The sequence below is a fragment of the Sitophilus oryzae genome, unplaced genomic scaffold (genome assembly GCF_002938485.1).
Source record: "Sitophilus oryzae breed Bouriz unplaced genomic scaffold, Soryzae_2.0 scaffold_1637_pilon_pilon, whole genome shotgun sequence".
Lineage (NCBI taxonomy): Eukaryota > Metazoa > Arthropoda > Insecta > Coleoptera > Curculionidae > Sitophilus > Sitophilus oryzae.
Window position 1 is genome coordinate 119,389 of NW_022146322.1, and position 24,599 is coordinate 143,987.

The window sequence follows — 24,599 nt, forward strand, 5'->3', positions numbered from 1 at the left end:
TGGGACATGGTGGTACCATTTGATTCTTAACAATTGTCTGAGGTGTTTCTGTTGGAACTTGTTTAATTCGTTCATGTGCCGGCAGTACGGCACCCAAGTTTCACTTCCATATAACATGGTGGGGATTATTATCGTATCAAACAGAATTATAAAGATTTAGCCATTTAGGATAGGCCTTTAATTGGAAATAAGTCCTAGTCATTTGGAAATCCGATTTAAATATTGTTTTGAATTAAAATAAAAAAAAAATCTGATTTAAAAAAAATCGGATTTTTTTTTAATTATGATTTTTTCCCTGTAGAAAACCCTATCTTTTAATATGAATTCTTTTAAATTTGAATTTCAGAGTCGATATTAGCCTTTTCCGAAATCAATTGACAATTTGTTGATGAACTTTTATACGGAGGACAAGAAATAATAAGAAACAGTTTAAACGGTTAAAATTTTGTGAAAACTAGATTTTTCATTAAACTCTCATTCATGTTAAAACTATATTAGTTACTGACTACATCAGTTAGTTCATTGAATCATCAGCTGATGATGTTAACATAAGTAAAACTTTCGTCCAGAATTTAGAAACTAATTTATAGTGCATTTTGACTGATTGGTGGTGCACCTTTTTTTCAGCTATGTAATTACACTATACAAAATTGAGAATAACTATTATAATCAAAAAAGACTTTATTTTTCCAAATGTACTTATATTTTTCCAAAAATATGTAATTATGTAAAATGTACTTATATATTTCCAATTATACTTATATTTTTCCAAATGTTAACTCTGTATAATATCCTTCCGAAATTTAGTTACACTTTGTATTTAATTTTTTAACAATTAGATTATACAGTGTGAGTCTTAAATAAGTGCAATTATTTTTAGGGCTAGTACATTTCGACCCCAGAAACACGACTTTAAGGTTTTTTTCCGCGAAAAGAAAATTAAAATTTGGAATCTTTTGATTTTTTTTTTGGTAATTTGTTTAGTTTTTAGTAAAAAAACATAATTTCTTAATAATATGGGAACACAAGTAGTAGATTAAATTTACAAGAAAGAAAACCCAGAAAAAATCTCCTGGTTCTCAAAATTTTAGCAAAAAATTATTCTTTTTTGGATATTTTCAAAGTAAAATTACTCGGTTATTTTGGACTTATTTGAAAAACGGTAGATGTTTCTTTTAACGAGATTTACCAGCCCTAAAAATATTTGCACTTTTTTAAGACTCACCCTGTATATAAATACAAAAATAAAAATATATTATGTAGACATCAATCGAAAATATAAAGATAACTTAAATAATGTTTAATATTCCTCTCTAATTTATAGTGTAAAATATAGGGTTTAGGTATAAAAATGTCGGAGTTACCTCAATAAATAAAACTTACGAAACATTGATATACACACAAAACTAAAAATATATTATAGTTTCCGTTAGCAATGTCGTTTTGCCGGCGAAAACATTGCCAAGTTTTCGGTGTAATAGTAAATTTAACAAGCAGTTATAACATCAATCTCAGAAATCCAGGTGAAGAAAAATTGCGAAGCTTAGTATATGAATCAATCTGAATCAACCTCGGTTTTTTATTTGATAAATTGCAAGTGTCATTTCTTTGACGTAAAATCCCAAAGCGCGTTCCCATTTGTCGGCTTTTGCCGATCGGTACAGGCCAAAATGCAAAGATGAGTAATAGAAAAGCTTGGAAACTGGCTTTAAATGCCGATCTGCTTTTACCAATTGAGATGTTTTCATTTCCATTTGAAGTTAGGCCTATACCGATCGACAAAAGCCGACAAATGAAAACGCGTCTATTGGAATTATTAATTGAAATACTTATATTAATTGGAATATCACTGGGAATTAAAGGCATAAAAATAATTAGTAACTACATCATTAGATTCATTTAGATAGAAAATGTATTTTAACAACAAACTATTTTATTAATAATAACACTTAGATACCAAATTTTATACCTTAAAGGTTGATTAATTAACTTTAATCTTAATTTTTTTAAACCAGTACCTTTTGACATTTCTCTGCAGTACTAAAATCCATTATTTACCTATCGTGTGATGTCGATATTTTACAGCTACTCCAGTAGTATATGTTTAGTACAATCCTTGTAGCATGTGTATACTAGGGTGCAACTTAGTTCATGTTTCAAAGCGATGGCCAAGTAATTTTGTAGCTTGAGGCACTATGTTCAGTAACAGCATCGATTCGTAGCGATATTCTAATTTCTCCCTTTGTGGCGAGGCGACAGCCTAGACCGTGTCGCACACGTGTGCAAGAGTGTGATAGTGATACCATATTTGTTATACCCGATTTGATAAAGCGACAATAATTTTGATATGAACATAGTACCGATCATGCTTCGACATCGCTTCTAAACGATCGGTTGCTAACTTGAACAAAGTTGCATCCCCGGTATATACGAGATACACTTATCTACGACGAGATGGTATACAAACTGTATTGATGGTAACTTTATTGGTGTATAAGAGTTTCTGCCTGTTGAAGCGAGTATTAACTATAAACTGTGCTCTGGGTCTACAGTTAATTTTCCCTCGATTTTTCCTCCACTTGACTTCAAAAGACACAAAGCACACGTAATAAAACGAATCAAAATGCATCATCTTCCAAAACAAATTGACACAAAATTATAACCTATAATTTGGCAAGACTTTAACAAGTCTCAAAAATCTAAAGGCGAGTTCATACGTATCGGCATCCGTTTGTCATTCATCGTTCCGTCAAACCAATAAAATTGAAGTATGATCTGTCATTTTTGAAATAGACCAATAAGACTGGTTAAAAACAACAAGAGACGACGCATGACGGATTTATATTTAAACCCATCCATAGTTAACTTAAAAAATATTAGAAACTTTTTTTAGTAAAATAAATAGATTGGTATGAGACGTCATCTGAATTTCTTCTGTCATCGTCTGTCGAAATCTTACCTGAGAAAAAACAGAGTATATGGAGTATATATCTAAGTGATCTAAACTCAAAACATCCTCGTACTTTGTCATAGGCAGATAGATTTCAACAACAACATGCAGCATCTAGGGGATCTAAGGGGTTTTATAATTATTTTGATCTAGAAGAAGAAATAACAAGCTAAATTCGAAATTCGACACTATATCGCCATCATATGATTTATCCGACGGAAAATTTTAAGAAAATTTTCATAAAATCTTTGACAAAATGACACCAAACAAATTTTCAGAAACAATAACATTGTTTTGCAATATAACATAGACTATGCACAGGTAAGAAAGAATAAGTACGAAAGTTTTGATATTATAACTTACCTAATGCTCATTTTTGGCGTTAACAAATTTAACACTCCAACAAAAACGTTCTCCTAATACATAATATTTTTGCAAAGCCACCTTTTAACTAAGCTTTAACAAAAACCAGTATTTGAGACGGTTTTACAGAGGTTAGTTCTTCATCTCCGATATCAATCGAAACTTTATGACGCGAATGATTGTCATCTCGGCGCACTCAGTAATAAGGTGTTTTGATGTTACCCCATTTTCCCCACAGTATCCTGCACTCGCCGTTGTTGATTAGCTTCAATCTACTGACGTGTTTGTTGAGGAGACTGTGTCCTATTAAAAACCCCGAGACAATCAGAAGATTGTTCTTAATTAAATTAAGGAAAATATTTAATACTGTGAGCGTTACAAACAATTAAAATTAGTTACAGAATGAACCAAATGTCAGGATTAGTGCCCTCTTGCTGAGCACGAATAGCGAAAAAACTTTTAATATTATAAATCATATTATGTGAGGTGTAATACTTGAAAACATTCCATCACTTACTTTACTTTACTTTACTTTTTTGTATCCGGATTATAGTTTGTTAGCCCAGTGATGTGCTACGTCCAATGCTTCCCTTTAGCCAGCCATAGGTCGTGTAGGGCACATCTGTGGAGGCAGGCAGGACTTTGAAGAAGATGTTCCATGTGCTGAAAGGCGCCGCAGTTGCATTCATTTCTGTTCAGCATACCCGATTGTACACCATTTGATGGGTCCTCACTAAGTGGGTAGTGGGAGGGAGGTTCATCCAGAGGGTGGCTTTAAGTAACGATGGATTTAAGTCTACTTGGGCCGCACTCTTGGCCAAAAATTAAGTGACGAACAACAAAGGTTTGCTTTAGCTTCTCAGTATGTTCATTAGCTTTTCTGCGTAAATCGGGGCTTGTAAAACATGCGGCCTTGTAAAGGTTTTCTAAGGGGGTAGGTTTCATACAACCTGTCACTATTCTGAATGTTTCTTTCAGGCTAATGTTCACCTTTTTTTCATGGGCAGATCTACACCACACTAGGCAGGCATATTCGGCAGTTGAGAAACATAGAGCTTGAGCAGAAGTTCTGACCACGATAGGTTTGGCTCCCCATTTGCTATTGGTCAGCTTCCTTATTAGGGAATTTCGTGCTTCTACTTTTTTGCGTATTTTTTCACAGCGATATTTTAAGTTAATGTTCTGTTCAGAACGACGCCAAGATAAGTAGGCATATCTGTGTATTTTAGTGGTGTTCCGTCCCGTGGCTCGCCTGTCTCGAATTCAGGTGGTATGCACGCACTTTAGTTTTGGTGGGGTTGGGTTTTAAAGAATTCTTTTTGTAATAAGTTGACATTTAGCGTGGTTTCTAGTTTCTCCTCGATATCTTCGAACCCTTTGCCTTTAACTGTTATTGCTAGGTAATGCATATGCAACATTCCAACAAACTATGATAATTAAAAAATATATATTACTAAATATCGTTTGGATATTTTTTCATTTAAATTCGCAAATATAACTTCACTACCCTCACCGGTTATTAGAATCATGTCAATTCTTTCGGTAACCGGGTACGTTTTCATTGTCTCAAAACGAAATAATATATAGAATGTTTCATTTTGAAAAACAAAAAGTATGACTTTTTTGGGGACACAGTGTAGAGTTTCGAATAACTTTAAAATTTAGTCCAAATAGTCTTAAACTCTTGAATTGGTGATCTAGTACTTTTCAATTTAACAATATCTATGCTAAAAAAACAATTTTTTCAATTGCATCCTTATGTTATCACAAAAAATACAAGTATCAACCACAATATATTAAACCACTTTAATATTCTAGGCGCACATTTTGCTAACCATATCAGCAGATGTTTATTATATAAACTCATTATTATTGTTCATCATCTACTGACAATGCTAACGAGAAAGGAGACTCGAGTTCAAAATTAAAAAAAACCTATAGTTGATTTTTATAAATTTAATCCACCACGCTTAATTTTGAATTTTTTTTTCAATGAAATCCTTTCCAAACAAAAAATAACCGCGGAAATAGTAAAACTGACGTAAACCATTTCGGAATAATAAAAAAAGGAGTTTAATGGAAATTGCTCGATGAATATCTCAACGACTGAATGAATGAATGAAAAACTAATGGCGTTTGGAAAAGTTAAGTAGGAGACGAGGGGCGTCTATTTATACTTAAAAATGAGTCACTAGTGACGAAAATACTATTCAAACCTGCTTCATATTATCATCTTTCCCAGGTAGGTGACGAGATCAGATCCACGGTTTTTTGTTTATTTAATATCGAATTATTGTTTTCTTGATTTGACATAAGATCAATCGAATATCGTTTCAAAAAAAGGTAATAAATCTAATTGGTAATAAAACTAAAAGCACTGAGAATTAGGTATAATTAAACAAATCGCCTTTTCTTATATATTAATTAAGTTACTGCTATTAGATTTTATTAGGTTCGTTCATTTTATTTCATTTGAGAAAGTATCATTCACAGAATTTCTATATTCTTTATTTTTTATATGTGTATAATGGTTCTCAAATTATATTTAATATTTGCATATTCGAATCGAACACCTTGTATATAAAAAATTGTGCAAACCAATTAGATATGTTTCCACGTTGCTAATATTATAAATTTTTGGTTCTGAAGTGAAATAATATTAAATAATAAGAAATATATGGTTGTTGGGACGCTCCTGAAATTCCGCGAATTTTGTTAATGGAAATTCCCAAATGATTAATTGCTAAGCTTTTTAATTTATTGCCTCTATTGCCCTTTAAGGAATAGGGTAAAATACATATATTTATTATGCTGTCCCAGCGTTTTTATGACTGAGTAAAACAACGTTACATTTCAAAGTATGATCAGATGATCGATTTTCTACTGTAATCAGAAAATGTCTCTCTTTTTCTTCTTTTACTTATTTGAGATCTTTCTATCTGTTAATTTTAAGGTTGCCTCTGTAGGAGTTCTTGCGAGGTAGACTGCCAACTGTCTTTCCATCTTTTTGGAGGTCTTCCCGGCTGTCTCTTACCCCTGAGTTTCCCTTCAAGGACTATGCGTAGTAGCCTGTTTTCTTTCATGCATTTTACGTGTGCGAACCATTGTCTTTTTCTTTGCCTACCCCATCTCACTACGTCCTATATTCCACATTTTTGTCTAATATTTGTGTTTCTAACTCTGTCTCTTCTAGTCTTCCCCATTATGGTTCTTAAGTTCTTCATTTCAGTGACTCTTAACATGCTTTTGGTCTTGTTTGTTTCCTCTCGGATTTCTATGCCATTTGTCATTATTGGTCTGATTCAGGTCTTATAAATTTTAATTTTGCTGTCTGTTCGCATAAAGGGGTTTGTCCACACTATTTATCCCAGACATCCTGACATGCTCTGTTTATCTGGCTTATTATATCTTTCTCTGGATCATGGTAGTGCGACATATCTATTCCTGGGTATCTGAACTGTGATACCTGCTCAATAATTTTGTTTTCTACTATACCAGTTTGCATCTTACCGGCTCTTTAGAGAAAGTTAAGCATTTAGTTTTTTCTGTGGAGATAATCATGTTTAATTCACGGCTTACCCGATAGAATTTATGAAGCTGTCTCTGCATATCGTCCTCTGTCTCCGCGATAATGGCTGCATTATCAGCGTAACACACCATGTTAGCATCTGTTGTGTCCCATTCGATAACCGATATTCATCGGTTGAATGAAGAAAATGTACCTACCTCTGAATAATCCGTGAAGACAACAAAGAGTAATAACAAAACAAAGTACAAATAAACAAACTAAAATAAAAAAATACATTAACAAACCATAAAAATAATGACACGAAGTAAATCAAATTTTGAGAACTTATCCTATCTTCTTCGGATAAAACGAAAAGGTGCAGCAATGTTACTACACAACTCTTAATTTTTTATGTTTTTATATATGTGTATATTATTATGTATATTATAATGATAATTGTAATTGTAATTATGTAATTGTGGTTGCTTATCAAAATAACAGATTTCTTAACAAATACCGGATGCGTCTCAAATGTGGCTCACCCCTATAACTTTTTTATCTTTTCAGATAAAAAAACGAGATTTGGTGTGTTAGTATATGACATAAATTAGGATTGATTGACGCATTCAATTGTTTTCGGTCACTTCCTGTTTCACCGGAAATGACTACAACTTTTGATTTTTAAATAGCACCCTCGGTATTTTTTAATTTTTTTCGATAGAAAATGACATTCTGAGTAGAATGACATATCATATATCAATTTTTGACATTCTCGCTTAATAAAAAATCGTATTTTAAAATTCAATCTAGAGTGCCACGGCTATGTTAAAAACACTAATTCTTAATGGAAAAATAGATTTGATCCTTGGAAAAATAGATTTGATCGTCTAATGGTTTTAGTGTCTTGTGCTGGCCAGTTAGAAAATGCTCAAATCGTATTTTTAATCATATCTTAATTTTTTCAAATGGAACGAGGGTGGCTCATTAGCATATTTGGAAAAAGCATTTTTTTACGAATAATATGATATGATGGTATTTCGAGTCAACTTTTCGTTACGAACCGCAAGTTAAAATTTCAAATAACCCATATGCGAAAATGTCAAAAGTTGACATATGATATGTCATTCTTTTCAGAGTGTTATTTTCTATCGAATAAAGTAAAAAAATATCGAGGGTGCCATTTAAAAATCAAAAGTTGTAGTCGTTTCCGGTGAAACAGGAAGTGACCGAAAACAATTGAATGCGTCAATCAATCCCAGTTTATATCATATACTAACATACCAAATCTCGTTTTTTTTAACTGAAAAAATAAAAAAGTTATAGGGGTGAGCCACTTTTGAGACGCACCCGGTATACAATGTACCCAATAAAAAATTAAGTTGTGATCACATTTCAAGAAGTTAAATATTATGAAAAAAATATATACCCTGCTGAGGTTTTCGAATAAAGTTCTATAAGAATCCGTTTATACCTTATTCAATAAGTTGTTAGATATCTGAGATACAAAGACTGCCTATTTCAAATTGCAACATTTTCGAAATTACCTTGTATCATTAAAATTAAGGAGGCTTTGACAATTTTGCTTACGGCAAATTTCGTTTCACAAGATGTAGTTTCTTTTCTAATTCTTGCTTCACTAATAAAGCGACAAACAACTCAAATTAAGTGAACCCTAGACACTATGTACATGTACAATCAAAATATCGTATGATCGAAAAAACAGCGTCAGCGATGGCTATGAAATGAAGATCGCTGTTATTTTATATGTAAAATTATATGGGGAATAGCATCGATGTTCATTTCCAAGCCAACTGGACGCCGGTTTTTTTCGATCATATTCGTATATATTTAAATCATAATACATATTTGACATACATATCATATCGTCTGCTTTATGACAAAAATGCGTTTATCGATTTTTGCACTTTTGAGGAGAGCAATTTAATAATTCTAATATTTAGCAATTTATTATAAGGCAAATTTTTAAATGAACATAAAATGAATAAGGTATAATATTATTGAGATACGCCAATTTTCAACACTAAAAAATATCCCATTGGGCATATTATAAAGTTGATATCTCAAAATTGCCAAAAAACGATATAGATACGCCTTTTCGTTATAAAGCCAATGATGAACATTGTAATGCTTAAAAGAAGCATCTTCTTTGAGCATCTGAGGTAACTATCTAATATCCGATAAGAAAACTATGATATAATAGATGATTATACACCAAGGGCACAATATAATCATGTCTGGAGTGTAACAATATTCCGACAGTTGGCCCGAAGGATAAAAAATTTGGGAGCTTTGACGCCTGTAGTGCATACAAAGATGTAATATGTATTTTTTTAATCATTATTTTATTATTTTTGGATAACATTTTATTTAACGCAACATATAACGTTTGAAAGCAACCTATGCGTTGTATTGCAAAGGTGTTACTAGGTACATACTTGTTTACCGAAACCTTTTGAAAGAGGACGTTATAGCCTATAATGTTCTGTTACATGGATTTTAATGCCCAGGTGTTATAGTTGGTTTAAGAATTTAGTATTCTAGCATTATTATTGTTTTATTAGTAAGTTTTTTATTTTTATAATATTATTGTTACCGTTAAACTCCGAAATGAAGGCAATATCAATTAATGTCGACAATAACATGTTAATGTTTGGGTCTGGTTTTGTCTTTGGTTGTTTTGTTTTATGTTATTCTCGAGATTAACCGGGTAATATTGAGATTAACTTAATTTCGAACCTTAACCGTAACATACATTATTAACAATCAGACTGCATGAACGTGTTTTGCCTAAATTTTAGCATGATATATCGAATACATTTAAAAATAATTATTTACCCTTAAAAATTTTATGTTTAGAAAATAATTCATTATCTTTCTAGGCATCATTCATGTATGAAAATATTTAATATACATACGTAAATAACATTCTTCTGAAAAAATATTTTTTATTTGATATAGTATTTATATTAAATATTCTACAGTATAAAAATAAAATATGTGTTAAAATTATTTGTGCTTGTTGTGATATTTTGCAGTAACGTATCAATACTTTAAATGGTATTATCATAAAAATTATACATGGATAATAAAGGGTTAGCAAGTTTCCTGCAGAACAGGGTATTAAAATTAAAAATATGCGAAATATAACTATTCAAGTGTTCCTTATTCAAGCCAACCAGAGAAATTTATATTTTTTTCCTAACATAGTAACCTTTTACATAAAACTATAGGAGGTAGAAGAGGTAAGGAGATTCATGAAAAAATGGTCACCAAAATGGGAAGAATAAGGGTTCACTAAATTACCAAAGTGGCGCTAACAAGCAATAAAGGAGCGAACTGAAGTTAGCGGTTATAAATAAAGTGAAGTTAGTCAAAAAGAGAGGCAACACCAGCCTTCAGAAATCGCATATTTATCTATCTCTTTTTAATTCCTGTTCTAAAAATATTTGGCGCTTCTTTCAAATGTAGAAGTTTTGCTGCAACAGCGCCATCTTAAGTCTTCCCTCTTTTACGACCTCTTTTCAATACACGAAGATATTTCTCCTTACCTCTATCCTCCATACATAAAACACATATTTTCATTTATAAATTATTTGTTTTGGTGGCGATATAAAATTACAAATAATTGTTTTGATATTTTAACTCAATTTTTTATGGTTGTGAACGAAAATAGCCGCTAAAAATACGCTACAGTAAATAACTATACATCCACGTACCTTTGCAGTTTACCATTTTCTTAGCTAACCAAAGGTTTTTCTCTAGGTATCTGGTCACCGGGCCAATCCCGTTATCCCCCTACGCCCCCTCTGAAAGGCATCCTCAGGACCGACTCGCAAACCTTCCACAACCAAAGGGATGAACCGGTGTCGCCGGTATGGACACCAAAAAGTGCCACTTCTAGTCCAACGGCCGACAGGAAAGAATTCAGGCCCGTCAATTTTCAATCTCCGGTGTTGAGTAGGAAAAGCAGAACGCAATCGGACGTGAGTACAGCGTGATCAAAAAGTTTTATTTAATGAAGTATGCTAAAAACAAATAAAAATATTTAAACATAAACAAACATATAAAAAAACGAATTCAGTTCTTCGTTCAACTGGATCATTGCGGTATAGTTTTTGTCATTTTTTTTAGTGTGTCTTCTGGTGCGGTGATTTGAAGGCGATCAGAATTCACACATGAAACTGAAATGAAGAAAGATCCTAATACATTAATGTATTGTTCTCAGCAATAATCCGTTCCGTAAATTTGACAGCGATCCTTCTGTTCTATTTAGTGATGAGCAAATGCAAGTATGCAAATACAAGACATGATCTTTGTCTTCCTACAAGACTTTTACAAGTCTTTGTACTTTTTTGATGGACTTAAGGCACTTTCTACAAAGAAGATCTTGAAATAAATAGTATTTGAAGTAATTTAATGCAAATAAAACTTTTTGAAGAAAAAAACAGTCTCGCTCATTACTAGTTCTAAAGGGTATTTAAATAAGAGGTTTCGGATGTTAGATTATTTTTTGTGGGACTATGTGAAAAGGAAAACTAACGAAAACAATCCGCAAAACATTCAACAATTGAAAGAAGAAATTTAGGCGAATAATTCGTGACATAACTCCAGAAATATGTTCAGTTAGGTTTGAATTGTGTGCTTTCAGAGAAGTAGTGATGGCCATTTGGCAGATATTGTGTTCCACGTATAATTGTGCACTGTATCAACATCCGAAACCTCTTATTGGAATGCCCTTTACTTCGAGTTTGAGTACATTTAAATTCCGAATACTACATTATTTTCTTGCATTAGAATTTAGAATGATTGGGCTGTTTGTTCAAGTATTGTCCGATGTAGGTGATTAAACCATTATTAATTTTTTTACGTAACCGAGAAACGGTAAATTTAAATCACGTCTTTTTTCCTGGTTTTCATGGCGACCTTAAAATATAATTAATTAAGATAAAGAATTAAGATAAAGTTTTAATTAATTATGCCGGTATTATTGAATTATAAAATATCTGATAACACCAGATTCATATATTCAATATATCTTTCGTAACTCTTAAAAGTATCTGTTCGTTAATTAATGATCCTATTTTGGGGTATACTTTATAAGAGTTGCATTACCATTGCCCTCCAGCAGATTTTTAACAGAATAAACTCTCTCAAGTTGCCTTATCTAATGTAAATTTCATTTTCCTTCTTCTATTGCATCTCATCAGCATCAAACGGATTATATAAATTATTAGTTATCTTGGTGGTCCTTTAGTCGCCATATTCTTTTTGGCATTTGAGAATTGATGAAAATACTGACACCATTGGTTTGTCAGGAGGATTTTCTGTTTTACAATATTGTTCCCATAGATTTTGGACATTTTTTTACCTTTGGTTTGTAAAGAGTTGCAGAGGTTGTGGCAAGTTCGGTCAATTTTTCGGAAAATATATCCATAGTCTTCCTCTTAGTTTATTTTTTTATTTCCTCGAACTTTGCATTTCCTCATCAGTTAGGATAGGTGTCTTCCATTATGCTTCGACTTGCTTGTCGTTTCCAGTTCTTACTCCAGAAATGGGTAAATAATTATTGTAGTTGAAAACCAATCGGTATAAAGTGGTTTTCCTGTGATTCTAGTAAAAAACAAATATGAACTCTTCTTTGCTTATCTGAATCTTGATTTTCTCATAACCTCGGAACATTTTTTGGTGTCGTGTTCATAAGCTACATTCTTAAACACCTACTAAAGTGGCACCTAAAATATTTCCCTGCCATAATCAATCATACTCGAAAAATAATCGTAAAACAAAGACGTATAGATTTTAGAAAAATGTCTATCATTTTGGAACTCTTATGCCAGTAATAATTAAATATTTTCTCAGCCATAAAGCTTTGCCAATCATAGAGTAGAGTTGTTACCCACAATTATTGTTCTGTACGTATTAGTTCAAAAAATAACATTTTTTAAAAACATTATTTCAATTTTTTTTAAATAAATATATTCAGGAAATTTTATAAAATGTTATTAAACGATTAGTATAATTTATTTTTATAACATCTGTATATTTTTAATGTATACTTACATATAAAAGCAGATGCTATGCTGTTAAATATTCTTTACATATTTTCAAAATTTAGAAGTTTAAAACAAAATTTGTTATTATAATAAACAATTGCGTCAGTTGCATATAACAAGTTTCAGTTAATTTTAGAGCAAAAGAAGTACATGTTTTTAGTTGTTATATGTATATTTTATAATTAAGTTTGGCCAATTGTTTGAAATGAATATAAATAAATTACCAATGGGGAGGTAGGAGGTCGAAAAATTAATAAAATATATTTTAAATTTTAAATTATTTGTCGACTGTCCATATTGTCCCTATCAAACTGGAAAAATCCAATTAACATTATTTTTCACGTTATTATTTAAATATCATCAACAGGATCAGGCTTTGGGTGCGGATTTTCGTGTGTACGAAGAGTACAGTCTATACACTCAATACAGTTAAATGTAATAAATAAAGAAAGAAGAGCACGTATTTTCTCCCAAGCGCATGAAATATAGCATAATCAAGTGTGTGTTTAACAAACACTAGCATTTTTCTCTCTCCGACTTATGGTGTATTGCCGATATGGTAGAATGTAGAATGTATTGGAGGAAGGGTTATTCACCGTGAATTTACAGATCTATTATGGCCCCCTTTCTTGAGTTAATGAGTTATCACTCATCATACAGTCTCAGGGCTTTAACAAAAGCCAGCATCTGAGACAATTTTGCAGAGTTAGTTCTCCACCTCCGATATCAGTCGTCAAAAGTTCATGGCACGGATGGTTGTCATCTCGGCACACTCAGTGATGAGGTGTTCTGGTGTTTCCCTATTTTCCCCACATCTACATTCGCCAATGTTTCTTAGCTTTAATTTACTGAGGTTTTCTTTACGGAGACCTGTCAAAAAAACCTGTCCTGTTAAAAATCCCGTGATATTCCGAAGATTGATTTTACATAAATCAAAGAAAGACTTTGATTTTTCTCGGTCATAAGTTCTGAGAAATTTCTTCGAGTATCTTAGTCCGTTGGAGGATTCCCATTCTGGTTTACCGATAGAGCCTTCCAGGTTTTTGTGTTCCGCTTTAAGTTGGTTTCCACTTGGGAAGCAGAACAGTTCTGGTGGAGTGTTCTAGCTAGATTGTTTGCTTTATTATTGTCTTCTATCTCTTGGCGGGCTGGCACCCAGAGTAGGAGGAATTTATTATCTATGCCTAATTTGTTTAGCTTCTCTAGACAATCTTTAACCACCTTCGAATGCCGATATGGTGTATGTTTATAAGTATAACCATATATTCAAGTTAACAAAATAGTTTCCGGCAAAAGTGAATTTCTTTTTCAATCATACTACAAAGAGGTGTCTATTGAGACCTTCAAACGACATAAATAAATTTGTATATTAGACTATCAAACTTCAGATATGTTTAAAAACTAAGAAAATACATATATTTCTAATAGAATATAGCCACGCCAGATTCATCATCATCCGAACCACCTTGGAGGTTGCCTGAAGGTAGCAGTGACACAGCCATCAATTTGTCCTCGACCTTGGATAGAAGATTGCCGACCAGTCAATCGTCCCCTGGATTTGGAAGCTTTTCCACAACTCCACGTTTGCCCAGGGTACAGAATCCGACAATCACACTATTACAAAAAGCCAGAGGTACGTTCTTACAAAAGCTTTCTTTTTGGTAATATTTTCGAAGAAGTAAGCCTTAAGGTCGATTCACAATATGGATTATGACACGACTCAATCACGGTCTGATTATTTAAAAAATTATACAGGGTGGTCCGAACTGTATTCCAGAAACTTCGGCTATATATTCTATAGATAAAAATAAGTAAAAAAGTTCGTATACATCCTAAAATGCTTACTTTCGAAGATACAGGGTGTAGAAGTTTCATTTTTATTTCGATGTTTTCCAAATAATTTCTGAAGTAACGTCAATATTTGGATAAAAATTGGTGTCTGGTAGTTTTTTAACATGGGAAATCCGATTTTAATGTCAATATGACTCCTATTTGTAGGAGGCGCCACCTGAATGTTCTTTAACTGTTTTGACGAGTAATAACTTTTCGCCTGTACCTGTATAAAACTACAGAGTGCAAAAATATACATTTCAGTGGCTTTTTACGTAAAAAAAGTCTCTTGGTAAAAATCGCTACGAGCAATCTCTCTCACAATATTTAGAATGGAAATAGTCTATACATGCCATTATTGACAAAAAATAAACACGTTGAGTAGATAGTTATTTGACAGAAATGGTAAATTTGGGAAATTTTTATTTTTTTAAATTAATCATAAATTTTTCTGCAGAAAATGAGGAAAAAACAGTTTCTGATGAACTTTTAGCACAAAAACATTTCAAATTTATGATTTAATAACTATTTAGTCAACATGTTGAATTTATGTCAATGATAACAGGTATTGATAATTTCTATTCCAAATATATCGATAACCATGACTAATAGCGATTTTTACCAAGAGACCTTTTTTAGGTAAAAAAAATCTCGACAAAACAAACATATTTTTTCTTTACCGGTTTTCAAATAAATCGTAGTTATAATGCTAAAAAAGTGTCGACAAATTCACCAGGGATATTTTATTGTCCTTGTTATCACCGGAGTACTTTTCTAAAAAAAAGCGTGTAGGCCACTGACATCTTTTTCTCTTGTTGTAAAAGTATATATATACTTACTTTTTTACTTCTTTTTATCTGCAAAATATGCTGCCAAAGTTTCCGGAATACAGTTCGGACCACCCTGTATATTTATTAATTTAATTTTATTAATTGTGCAATTGCGTTTATCTCATGGAGGAGGCCGAATTCGACAAAATATCAAGATATAACTTTTTAATGCCAATTAAAAGTTATTGTTAAGTTAACGGCCTAGACAATTTTTATATCAAAAGAAAAAAGCCAGTGGCGCACATGTTTTTTTTTCAAAAATATTCAAGTAAGAATCCATATGCACGTCCCTATTGAATTTATTGACACTTTTTAGCAGGAAAATAGGCATCACTTGCATTAACTTATACCCTCAAAATTTCATTCGAATCACTAAAAGTACTTGGAAGAAAATTATAATAAATCGAAAGATTATTAAGACTTTAACACACTGTGTCGTAGCTACAAAGCAGAATCGGACCTATGTTGATATGAAAAATAAATCTTATTTTTACGTGAGGAATCTCCCCACGAGGGATGGCACATATTTTTTGAAACACCCTGTAGACAGCACAATAAACTACATTTGACAATGCTAAAATCATAGGTTGACAACCTAAGATATGTTGCTTGGTTTTGCATTGTACCTGACTAGTTTTGCATTTTTACCTGTTCAGTTTTAGTTTAAAAATAGATGTTTTTGTCAAATTACTTCGGCTTCTCCAAAATTGTTCAAATTTGGCTTGTGTATTCATCATAGAGAGTCCTTTAAAAACCCTATTTACGACTTAGCTGTAACATTCATAGGGGAGCCAATATTTGAACAGTTCGAAATTTGCTGGGATTTCCTGTTTCCAACGACGATGTACCACCCACCAGGTATAAATATATACCTATATAATTTTACTATTTAAATTCAAATCACGTAGTAACTTGTAGGGAAAATTTAAAAATTAAAGTATCTTTTTATTATAAAATGCTATTGGATTTTGTATTTACGGACAAAATTCCCAGTAACCGTTTACTTGTAAACTGACTTAACAAATGTTTCATGGTAAACAAAGACAACTATTTAAAAATATCTACATTATAAGGAGAAAACAATTTTACTCTATTTCACAAACACGTATATTGAATCATCGTTCTGATATACAGGGTGGTCCGAACTGTATTCCGGAAACTTCGTCAGCATATTCTGCAGATAAAAATAGTTAAAAAAAGTTCTTATCAATGTATGTTCTGAAATGCTTAGTTTCGGAGATACCGGGTGTACAAATTTCATATTTATTTCGATTTTTTTTTAAACAATTCATGAAGGAACATCAATATTTGGATAAAAATTGGTGTATGGGAGTTTTTTGACATGAGAAATTTGATTTGGATGTCAATATGACTCCTACTTGTAGAGGGCGCCACGTATATATTTTTTAACTGGTTTGAAGAGTAATAACTTTTCGTCCGTACCTGTATAAAACAAGTGAGTAAAAAAAATATAATAGGTAAAAAATATAGTAATAAAATAGGTAAAAAAGTTCTTATCAATGTATGTCCTGAAATGCTTAGTTTCGGAGATACCGGGTGTACAAATTTCATATTTATTTCGATTTTTTTTTAAACAATTCATGAAGGAACATCAATATTTGGATAAAAATTGGTGTATGGGAGTTTTTTGACATGAGAAATTTGATTTTGATGTCAATATGACTCCTACTTGTAGAGGGCGCCACGTACATATTTTTTAACTGGTTTGAAGAGTAATAACTTTTCGTTCGTACCTGTATTGAACAAGTGAGTAAAAAAATATAAATTTACGATATTTCTTACGTAAAAAAGATCTCTTGGTAAAAACCGCTACGACTAATGGTTCTCGAGATATTTGGAATCGAAATTATCAATACCTATCATCATTGACATAAATTAAACATGTTGACTTGATGTTATTAGACTGATATCATAAATTTGAAAAGTTTTTGTGCCTAAAGTTGAACATAAACTGTTTTATCGCCGTTTTATCGCAGAAAAATTTATGATTATTTAAAAAAAAATTATAAAACCAAACCAAACCAATTTTAACCGGAATTTATGGATTTATACGAAAATGAGCCCTTCATATGGATGGCCAATCATAAAGAACATAGAAATCGTATTGTCGTATACAGTAAAGAACTTAAAAAGAAAAAAATTCACTAGCAACGACAATTTCGGAACGACCGGTATCCATGGATGCGACTATACTGTTTACTTGCCAAGGATTTAAACAATATTTGTGCTGGCGTACTTGATGAAATGGACACGTCGTGTGAGCGCCACACTTGCTAATGTTGTTTACAAAGTGGAGATACTTGCCAAGTATTCCAGTATTGGCGTACTTGCCTACTGGCCAAGTAGAGTCGTGAGAGTCTCTGGAGCAACTGGTATCAGTTGCTCCATAGTTTCTCAAAAAAAAATTATAGATGACAACGATGCTTCTCATAAATCTTTATTTCAGTTAATAATTATAAATTTTTAAAATATATTGCTAAATTTGTCAATCTTTTAAAAACAAATTAAACAAACATAACATTTGCAATTAAAGCCCTGCCATTTAACACAATTTGAAAATAAACACTAATGCCATTAAACTGTCCGGCTTGTAAGCAATCGGCTAAATGTCATCAGAAGTGTTTAAATAAACTAAAGGAATCGACAAATTTTATGTAACTCATTAAAGTAGAGGCAAATGCGTAATCGTAAACGTTGGTTGTTTCAGCGCCGAAAGTCATTTTCATTCAATAAAAAGACCAATAAAAATGTCCAAAATAGAATTAAACAAGAATAACAAATGGGAAATCCAATTAATTTAGCCACTTGCATTTAGTGCAGTAGATGTAAATTAAATAAGAACTCTTGTTTTTTCAGAAGGGCAATTGCCGAGAGGGGCCCATTATATCGACCAAGACAGAAAACTGCCTAACGATAGGCCACCTATCAAATACCCTGGTGAAGTATGTAAGTATTAACACTAGAAATAAATTTTATGAAATAATGTTATAATGTCAGCAAATTACTTTATGAACATCAAAAAATTATATACGTTTTTTATATGAGTAGTCCCTCGTAGTGAATACCTTATTCTGAAGAATAAACATTGACTAGAAAATAAGTATAAACCTTACTGGAGATCCAACAAAACATAACCCTGTGAAGAATACATTACATTACATAAGTCCATTTGTTTTTTAGTAGTTAAAATAGCTAAAATTTTAGGAAGCTTTAATTTTTATTCTCAGACTATATTTACTATAATCACGATTAAACGAGGTGTAAGACAGGGCTGTGTGCTGTCACCGCTCTTATTTAATATATATTCAAAAGCTATCTTCAAAGAAGCTCTAGAAGGAATCGAATGTGGAATTAAGATTAACGGGAAAGCGATCAATAATATCAGGTATGCCGACGATACAGTTGTGCTGGCCGAGAATGAACAAGATTTGCAGAGGCTAATGAATGAATTAGTTCGGCATAGTGAAAACTGCGGTCTCCTCATAAATACCACAAAAGCGAAGGTTCTTGCATTCACCAAAACACCTGTGCAGATTCACCTGGATATCAACGGTGACCCAGTAGAGCAAGTGTCTTCATACAAGTATTTGGGGTGTATTGTAAATGATCAATGCGACCCGAAGAAAGAAATTAGAAGCCGCATAGAACTGGCTAGAAAAACATTTATAAATATGAGACAATTTTTCACAAGGTCAGATTTGAGTTTGGAGCTACGGGTACGCATGGTCAGATGCTACATTTTTTCAGTTCTCCTGTACGGGTGTGAGAGTTGGACTCTTGACATATCGTTAGAAAAAAAACTAGATGCCTTCGAAATGTATATTTACCGCCGTATAATAAGAATATCATGGGTCCAAAGAGTTTCAAATGTGGAGGTTCTTAATCGAATGAGAAAACAGAAAGAACTCATGCTTACCATCAAAGAAAGAAAGACACGCTACATAGGCCACATAATGAGGGGTAAAAAGTATGAACTTCTCAGATTAATAATTGAAGGCAAAGTCCAGGGCAAAAGATCTATCGGCAGACGCCAGAATTCCTGGCTAAAGGACATTCGTAGATGGTTTGGTTGCTCATCAATCGACATATTTCGTATGGCTGTATCTAGAATGACGTTAGCTATTTGGATCGCCAACCTTCGAAAGGAGACGGCGTCGTAAGAAGAAGAAGACTAGTCTAGGATGTTCAGACGTCCGAGATTTCCGGTAAAACCCCAGATTTAGGTAAGTTGTCGCGGATCCCGGAATATTATTTTACTATCCCAGAAAGCGTCAATCAAATTCTAAAAACAAATGTTATAAAATTCACAAAAATAAATAAATACACACTATTAATTTAATTCTATCACATTAAAAACTAGAGCAACGTACAGCAAGGCAAAATCTGTGCAAAGTACAGAAACTGGCATGCATGTGCATCACAGGTACCATGAAAACATGACCAACAGCAGCAATGGAGGTCATCCTAGACCTAACACCACTGCACATTGTCGTCAGCAGTTATGCTAATGCGACAATAATTGGAAGGGTCATTGACGGAAACAGTAATGGGAGAATTTTCATGTCAGGGGCCAAACCAAACCAAACCAAACATCCTCAAGAAGAAAATTCCACTTCTTCAACTCCCAGTGGGTGACATACCTAGGATGTACAACTTTGAGAAACACCTCACTGTAGTATTGAGTAATAAAAAGGATTGGAAGGAAGAAACGTTTGCTCAGCATGTAAAAGACCACACCATAACGTGGTATACTGATGAAAATGAATATATGCATAAAAAAATGAAATGGATATATGAACCAAAGCAGGGACAGGGATAGGAGTATTTACGCCAAAAACTAAATACTCCGAATCAATGGCAGCCTCCTTCAGGCAGAAATCAACGCTATCGAAAGATGCGTACAATTTATCTTAGATAGGAACTATCGAAAACAGGAAATAGCCACCTTATCCGATAGTCAAGCAGCACTAAACGCGATCAACTCAGTCATCATCAATTCGAGGTTGATTAAAGACTGCCTAGAGAAACTCAACAAATTAGGCAAAGGAAATAAAGTCCTCTTACTCTGGAGCCTGCTCACCAAGGGATAGAAGGCACAGAAAAAGCAAATGATCTAGCTAGAAAAGGAGCGAACATTCCACCGACCAGAACCGCTCTGCTTCTCAAGTGGAAACCAACTTAAAGCAGAACTGAAGAACCTGGAAGACTCCATCCGTAACCTGGAATGGGTGTCCTCCAACGGTCTAAGACACTCCAGAAAGTTCCTCAGAACTTACGACCGAGAAAAATCAAAGATTTTCCTTGATTTAAGTAATCCGAAGTAAATCCGAAGATTGTTTATCTTCGGATTGTCACGGGGTTTCTAACAGGACACAGTCTTCTCAACGAACACCTCAGTAGGCTGAAGCTGAGAAAAAACGGCGAATGCAGATTCTGTGGGGAAAATGGGGAAACACCGGAACACCTTATCACTGAGTGCGCCGAGACGACGACCGTTCGTGCCATGAACTTTGATACGGCTGATGTCGAGGATGGAGAGCTGGTCTCTGTGGAGCCGTCTCAGATACTGACTTTTGTTAAAGCCCTGAGACTGTATGATGAGTCATAACTCGTTACAACTCAATAAGGGGGAACACACAATAGATCTGTAAGGTCGCGGTTATTAACATTCTACATCCCAGAAAGCGTCAATCAAATTCTAAAAACAAATGTTAAAAAATTCACAAAATAAAAAAATACACGCACTCTTAATATTATTCTATCACATTTTTCGATTTAGCTTCGTTTGTTTATATCTAGTAACTAGATATAAACAAAACTATATAAGGTAAATAACTGTTATTTACCCTCATGTATGATATTTTGATATACAGGGTGAGTCTTAAATAGGTGCAAAATTTTTTTGAAGGTGTATATTTCGACCTTAGAACTGATCTGAGTTTTTTTTTGGAAAAAAAATGTTTTAATAATTTGGAATTTTTTGATTTTTTTTTAAACATATCTTGATAATATGGCAACATAGTTAGTAGATTAAATTTACAAAAAAGAAAACCCAGAAAACATCCAGTGGTTCTCAAAATTTAACAAAAAATCATATGTTTTTTTTTTATTTTCAAAGTAAAATAACTTGGTAATAGCGGTAACAGAGCGCTGAAAATATTTGCACTTATTTTTGACTCGCCCTGTATAAATAAATCTAGATTTTTATAAGTAATAAGTAAATAAAATATACAAACAAAATATCGAAACAAAAAACAAGTAAAATAAAAAATGAAATGAAAAAGGAAAAAGTTTAATTATCTATTTTCTTTCAAAACTAATTTAATTAATTTAATATTGTGGTAATGTGTAATAGTGTGAATGCGCAATACGCATAGAATGAAGTCAAATTTAAATGTCACAAATAAATCCCTTTATCCACAGTATGAAATGGCGCAGGTTTAGGACCAGACTCAGAAACAGGACGATCCGAAAATACATTTATTGTTTTCTCGGTATAAATTCCATTCAAGTTTTATTAAAAATAATATTAGGTATTATCTTTTTTTCTGTATTAATTATAAATTATCGACAAACTATTGTAGTATTTCGTAAAATATAAAATCTCTGATTTTCTAAACCAATTCTCCAGATCTTATAAACATCATTGTTAATATGTATAAACAAGATGTTTCCAATTTAAATCCAAATATACCTACGTGTTCACAGAATGTAAGCAAGAATTTTAAAAATAAATGATGTAGATTAAACACCACACATATTCAGCCTGCATTCACAATACACGCTTTCATAGAACGTTAATTCGATAAATGTGTATTATGTTTATACATTTCGGGAGCAGAAAATTAAAACATTTGTATAACATGTATATATGATCCATTTATGTTTAGCTTCCAGAAATTGCACATAATAAGAATATTTATTATCTGTATCACATTTAATGTTGTTCTGAGTAGGTATGTTATTTAAATAATGTTATAATTTTCTAAGCTTTTCTGCAAGTACGTATATTTTCTCTACCGGGTGGTGCATGGTCGTTGGAAACATAGGAAATACCATGCAAATTTTGAACTGTCTAGATCTTGGCTCTCCTATTGATTTTATAGCAAAGTCGTAAATAATTTTTTTAAGATCTACGTTTGGTAAACACACATGCCAAATTTGAACAATTTTAGACTCGAATTATGAATCGATTTTTAAGTTAAAACTGAATAGGTAACAATCAAACACCAGTCAAAAACCGACATAGCTTAAGTTGCCAGCGTCATTATCAAACGTAACATAATTTTAATATTCAATACTATTAATAATTTATTGTTATACACATAAAGAAAAAGTGAGCATGACAAAAAGGTACTACGCGGAAATAGCTTAGATAATGTGTCTGAGATGTTTCGGTTAATTTCCCTTCAATATTAAAATTACCCAAGCAGCATTTGGACATCGGGACAACGTTGTGTCACGCGACCAAACGTCGGGGCGCAACGTCGGCACAAGGTCGTGCCAACCCTAGTCTGCACTAGTTTGGAGAATAATTTTTGGGTCGAAACGACTTTGGATATCTACGTTGGCTAGCAGCCTAATTTAGTACAAACTGCAATGTTGTTTAAAATCCTAATTCACAGAAATACAAAACTATAATAATATGGCGCCTAAGTCACGTTTTATCCTAAATTGGGATAATTATAGTAAAAATATTATTTTTATGATTTAGTTAGATACATATGCCAGATGGCGGTAAAGGAAAACAAAACAAAAGTATTTAAGTGTGGAGGATGTTTGAAGATCATAATTATTGAAACACTTTAACCAACTCTGTAACTCGTTACCCAAGGCAAAAAAGTTAAACGCAAACAACTTTATTGATAAATGTATTGTTTCTACTTTGAAAAATACTAATGGGCCTTAAAATTAAAGAAGTTTTAAAAAATTTCTTGAATTTTTTTTTACTAAAATGAAAATAATTTATTCGCAGTCGAAAAAAAATTCCGCGTGTTGTTTAGGGTCAAATATTTCAAGTTAATGTATTAAAAAAGCAGAAATTGCTATTTTAGGAACGAAACATTTTCTTATTCAACAACATGGCGGCTTTCACTTTGTTGTTTTGGAGAGTAAGATGGAGTAGCTCGAGTAGTCGCATACTGGACTAATAAAGTCGCAGTTCAGCCTTAACAGGTAGTATACTAGTCGCAAGATTGCCTAATTTAGTCATCCTAGAGTCTAGATTGTGCCGCCCTCTATATTCTAATAAACGAGGGATTGGATAAAGTATCGGTAATATGTCGATGTATATTTAAATTTATTTATATGTGCCTTTCTTACGTCCAAGTTTTTTTTTTATAAAAACAATAACAGCACTGAACTGTCTGACTGAACAGAACAATGAAGTGAAAATTTAAGATTTAAGGTTATGGTTCAATACAGTTGCAAAAAGGTAGTGGCTCGACGTCCTACCAACGTAAGAATAAGGAAATCTAAACAACGTTGGAATTAGTAAAACAGACAACGTTTGCATAACGTTGGAATAGGTCCTGAAAGTGACGTCGGAAAACTCTTTATTGCCCAACATTGTAACTACGTTTTCCGAATCACCTAAAGATGACTTAAGCAAAAAAGGTTACAAGACAACGTTTATTCGACGTCGCAGAAGCTTTTACTTTGTTGTAGTACTAGTTCAACGTCGGCACAACGTTACAACAACGTTTACATTTATTTTAATACCCAAGGTACAGAGCTAACTATTTTTTGTAACTAATGCAACGTTGTGTTTAGTAAACATGTGGTCGCAAGTCGTGAAAATGCTACTTGGGTATAGTATATTACATTCCAAGGAGGGAAGTGTTTCATTGCTATCGAGAGATTAACTAAATCTCGAGACAATAATGAAAACTTTCCTCCGAGGTTTGTATACTATTTTATTTACAACCACATCATTAATTCAAAAATAGGGGACAGTATTTTATTTTGAAAAAAAATAAATATGCGAAAATTTGTCGTTTTGTGTTTTGGCATTTCCATATCTA

The 24,599-nt window shown here is 32.6% G+C and overlaps 1 protein-coding gene across 3 annotated transcripts in view; it reads left to right on the plus strand.

The window, feature by feature from the left end:
- The window catches only part of LOC115880570, a 185,298-nt gene that overhangs the window by 69,573 nt on the left and 91,126 nt on the right, over positions 1-24,599 (plus strand). For all 3 annotated transcript variants that reach the window (XM_030897825.1, XM_030897826.1, XM_030897827.1), the window contains exons 5-7: positions 10,605-10,825; positions 14,324-14,528; positions 18,433-18,522. In XM_030897825.1, the coding sequence (XP_030753685.1) occupies positions 10,605-10,825; positions 14,324-14,528; positions 18,433-18,522 (516 nt within the window). The remainder of the gene's footprint in view (positions 1-10,604; positions 10,826-14,323; positions 14,529-18,432; positions 18,523-24,599) is intronic.